The following is a 5,042-nucleotide window of genomic DNA, read 5'->3' on the forward strand; positions in this document are numbered from 1 at the left end:
TATATATATATATATATATATATACCATAAAAATATAACATAGATATATAGTTATACAATTGTATATTCATATATTTTTACCTATATAATAAAGATATATAATTTGTCTGCACATAAGAGAATCGTGTGTTATAGTATTTTTCTTAATTATTTTTTTTAATTTATGATAACACTTTTCTGTTTTCAATTTATTCAAGAAATTATTCCATAATTTGTTTTCATTCAACCTTGAAGGGATTGTATGATATATGTTTTTTAACAAACCCAGGTACTCCTTTTTTCTTTTCAGTTCATTTAGGTTATCATCATAATTGTTAATATAAGATACTATTCTTTTAAATTTGTTGTCTGCATCTTTTGATACTAAGGAATGTACTTGTCGAATTATCTGAAAATTAAAATGTTTTTTTTAAAAAAGGAGTTTATTTAAATATATGCCAACATATATATATATATATATATATTATATATATGTCTATTTTTATATATATAACAATATATTATCCATGTGCATTTATTCACGTATATATTTCCTTTTTCTAACCTTAAATCTTATGATTGCTCTCATTATTTTATTTTAAAAAAAATCAATATAAATTCAAAGGTTCCTTTTTATATAACAGTCTCTGTCCTTTTTAACTTCATTGAATTAACCTTAATCTTAATTGTTTGTATGTGTATATATATACTATATTTTTCTTAAAATATAAGACTGTCAATATAATTTTTTTTTTTTTTCTCTCTCATTTTAAATGACTTTTATTTATGTATATATTGAGTATTTTTACAAATGTACTGTGATCATATAGAATATAAGAAAGAAGAAAAAAAAAAAGAAAAATTACATCATATAAGGTTTAAATGTATATATTAGTAAAACACAAAAAAAAAAAAAAAAAAATAAAATAAAATAAAAAAATAATACATAACACATTATATATATATATATATATAACAATACAAAACAAGTTAATATATTAGCAACAATATTTATCTAAATGATTCAAACAGTATCCATTTTTATACAATGACTTATACATGTGTAATATATATTCAAATAGGGTTTATTATGTTTTATATTTAAATAAATATTCACATAACTTATGAAATCTAAAACATTCACAAAAAATAAATAAATAAATAAAATAAAATTATAAATAATAAATAATAAATAAGTATATAAATATATATATAATACATATATATATAAAGGAAGGGTTTTATTTATATTTATTTGTTATTTCTATAGTATTACCATTTTTTGTAATTTTTTTTTTTTTTTTTTTTTTTTTTTGTTGAAACGATAACCTTTTAATTCTTATAAATATTCCTGTTTTCCCTATATCATTATTATTCCTCACATATATATATATATATATATATATATATATATATATATTAATTTTTGGTATTATTTGTTTTTTTATTTATTTTCATTTTATATTTAATTTTTTTTCTGGTTAATATTTTTATATATAATTTTCCCAAAAAAATGAAGAGAAAATACAAAACATTTTAAGAGGCCAATGTGATTTAAGGGAAAATACAATATGAAAAAATTAAATGTAATCAAAACATAAAAAGGAAAAAAATGCATTATGCTTTTTTCTTTCTTATATATATTTTTTATATTATATTTTTGCCATCGTATTCTAGAGGATTTATTACTCCTCAGATAAAAAGGCTTAATTGTGTATTATATGCAGTAAAAAGAAAAAAAAAAAAAAATCCGAAACTGATTCATATTACTGTAAGTAGTGACAATGAGATAGGAAAGAAAGGTATTTATACAAAAAAAAAAAAAAAAAATGACAAAATGTTTATACATAAACAAATAAATAAATATATATATATATATATATATATATATATATATATATATTTATGTGTATAATTTTCACACTTGCTAATAGGAGAAGTAAAACAAGTAAAATTATCTCATGCCTTTAATTACATTATACCTCAACGACTTGGATATAGAAGTACGACTGACGAATTAGTAGAAAAAGAAAAAGAAGACAACACTTTGAAATATATAGACGACATAAGAACAAGTTTTATTTGGACTTACAAAAAGAAGTTGAATGATTTAAATATTCTATTTCATTTTAAGAAAGATCAAAAATTTGCCGTTACACAAGATGATTTGATAAACTATGTAATACTAAAATATATATAAATTAAATTATATACGTATATATTTCTTCACATATATATATATATATATATATATATATATATACATACATATATTTTTTTTTAATTTGTCCCTTTCCTTTTTAGCTGTTAACTAGAGGATTAATAAGAGAAAATGATGATGTATATGAAAAGATAGAAAGTAAAAAAATAAAGCTCACAGATTTTGGTACTTATCCTATAAAATACACATTTATAAATAATATAAGTATTAATATGAGTATACATATAATTAAAACTGGTTAAAGTATGCTTGCTACTTATTAAGTGGCAATATAATTAAGTTATACACATATATAAGAATATATATATGTAATGTTTATTTTTTATTTTTTATTATTATTTTTTTTTTGGTTTAAATAAAAAATTAGCTAGATTTTTTTTTTTTTTTTTAACTAGCTATATTATCATGATTATATATATATATATATATATTTCTTATTACTAGCTATTTTTTTTTTTTTTTTTTTTATTATTATTATGATTATTTTATTTTTTTTTTTTAATAAGCATCTATATTAATTTTGCAGTTCTTCACTTTTCTCCTTCATATCTCCAATTATAAAAAAAGACATAAAAGAAAAAAGAAGATAAAACATAAATGGTAAAAAGATCATTGGATAATATTATTTGAGTATTATATAAATAAATAAATAAATATATATATATATTTTACTTTTTTCAATTATTATTATAAATATAAGGATGATACAACTTGTACATATTTGCTTAATATACCTGACAGTTATAAGTTGATTTATATATAAATATATTTATTTATTTATAATTTTTTTTTTGTTGTCTCTCATTATAGTGTTCGTTTGAAAAAAGATATATTTGTTAACATTTTATGCAACGTTTTAAAAATTTGTCTTTTTTTTTTTTTTTTTTTTTTTAAATTTAATGAAGGATATAAAATATAAACATTGCTACTAATTTTTTTAATTTTTTTATTTTTTTATTTTTTTATTCTTTTATTCTTTTATGTTTTTAATTTTTTTAATTTTTTTATGTTTTTAATTTTTTTTATTTTTTTATTTTTTTAGCTTATTATTTATTTTTTCTAAAGCAACATAAAAATTAAGCAGACCCTAAATATATTATATATAGATATATTATTTTTTTTGTACGTAGTAGAATTTAAGAATGAATGATATGATTATTAAGAATAATAAAAAAGGAAGCTGCGATGTGATTATAAAATATAAATGTAAAAAGTCAGATGAGAATATAAAAAGAAGAAAGAGTTCACATAAATATATAAAAAATAAGAGTGTCGTATTAGGTCGAAGCATAATGACAAATAAAAAGGAGAAATTAAAAGGTGCTTTAAAATACAAAGGATCAAAAAAAGAGATAAAAATATGTAATAAGAAAAGTATGATAAAAAATGACAAAGATGAAAATACAACTTTAAAATCTATGAAAAGTGATAATTTTAAATTTTCTAGAAGAGGATTTATTCTGAGTTTTACTGGTAATTTAGAAGATTTTTATAATTTATCAAAAGAACCATTAGGTAAAGGTACATATGGATGTGTATATAAAGCAACAGATAAATTATTAAAAATAACGAGAGCTGTAAAAGTAGTATCTAAAAAGAAATTAAAGAATATACCAAGGTTTAGACAAGAAATAGATATTATGAAAAATCTGGATCATCCTAATGTAGTAAAATTGCTTGAAACATTTGAAGATAGTAATCAAATATATTTAGTAATGGAGTTATGTACAGGTGGAGAATTATTTGATAAAATAGTAAAAAAGGGTTGCTTTGTAGAAACGTTTGCATCTTTTATTATGAAACAAATATTTTCTGTATTAAATTATTTACATATAAGAAATATTTGTCACAGAGATATTAAACCTGAGAACTTTTTATTCTATGACATGACACCTGAATCGTTAATAAAAATTATAGATTTTGGATTGGCTTCTTATTTTACTCATAATAATTATGAAATGAAGACCAAAGCAGGGACTCCCTATTATGTAGCTCCTCAGGTATTAACCGGTTCGTATAATTATAAATGTGATATGTGGTCTTCGGGTGTCTTATTTTATATATTGTTGTGTGGGTACCCTCCCTTTTTTGGAGAAAGTGATCACGAAATATTGAGCATGGTAATAAAAAAAATAATAATAATAATAATAATAATAAAAGTGAAATAATTTTATGGATACAACTAATAATATATGAGTAAACATATATATATATATATATATATATATATATGTATGTATGTACATATTGTGAGAGTGTTTATATGATAACAATTGAATGTATATATTAACATTTTTATGACATCAAACATTTTGTTCTTCACATTATATAGGTAAAGAAGGGGAAGTATCAATTTAAGGGAAAGGAGTGGAATAACATATCCGAAGAAGCAAAAGATTTAATAAAAAGATGTCTTACAATGGACGCTGATAAAAGAATATGTGCGAGTGAAGCTTTACAACATCCTTGGTTTAGAAAAAAAAAATATGCTTTTAATATGGATATGAAAATGGATATACATGTATTAGAAAACTTTAAGAACTATGGACTTCTATTAAAATTTCAGAAATTAGCTATGACGATAATAGCACAACAAAGTAATGATTATGATGTTCAAAAATTAAAATCCACATTTTTAGTATTAGATGAAGAAGGAAAGGGATATATAACTAAAGAACAATTAAAGAAAGGATTAGAAAAAGATGGATTAAAATTACCCTACAATTTTGATTTGTTGTTAGATCAAATCGATAGTGATGGCAGTGGGAAAATTGATTACACGGAATTTCTTGCAGCTGCTTTAGACAGAAAGCAATTATCCAAGGTTTTTATATATATATAT

General features: G+C 20.0%; 3 protein-coding genes across 3 annotated transcripts in view; 2 read left to right on the plus strand and 1 right to left on the minus strand.

The window, feature by feature from the left end:
* Nucleotides 1-568, minus strand: part of PRSY57_0309200 (hypothetical protein) — a gene marked incomplete at both ends in the record, with an annotated part of 5,726 nt that extends 5,158 nt beyond the window's left edge. Inside the window, 2 exons of the mRNA XM_012905718.2 lie at nt 265-388; nt 545-568. Coding sequence (XP_012761172.2) covers nt 265-388; nt 545-568 — 148 coding nt within the window. The remainder of the gene's footprint in view (nt 1-264; nt 389-544) is intronic.
* Nucleotides 569-1,591: 1,023 nt separating this feature from the next.
* Nucleotides 1,592-2,442, plus strand: PRSY57_0309300 (hypothetical protein; the record flags this gene model as incomplete). The annotated part of the gene is made up of 3 exons (XM_012905719.2): nt 1,592-1,781; nt 1,914-2,158; nt 2,284-2,442. 3 exons carry the CDS (start codon nt 1,592-1,594, stop codon nt 2,440-2,442), a joined length of 594 nt encoding a protein of 197 aa, XP_012761173.2.
* Nucleotides 2,443-3,342: 900 nt separating this feature from the next.
* On the plus strand, nt 3,343-5,024 carry PRSY57_0309400 (calcium-dependent protein kinase 3; the record flags this gene model as incomplete). The annotated part of the gene is made up of 2 exons (XM_020114449.1): nt 3,343-4,320; nt 4,533-5,024. Coding segments are annotated over 2 exons (1,470 nt in total), but the record flags the coding sequence as incomplete, so codon positions are not given.
* Nucleotides 5,025-5,042: the final 18 nt, after the last annotated feature.

The sequence above is a fragment of the Plasmodium reichenowi genome, chromosome 3 (genome assembly GCF_001601855.1).
Source record: "Plasmodium reichenowi strain SY57 chromosome 3, whole genome shotgun sequence".
Classification (NCBI taxonomy): domain Eukaryota; phylum Apicomplexa; class Aconoidasida; order Haemosporida; family Plasmodiidae; genus Plasmodium; species Plasmodium reichenowi.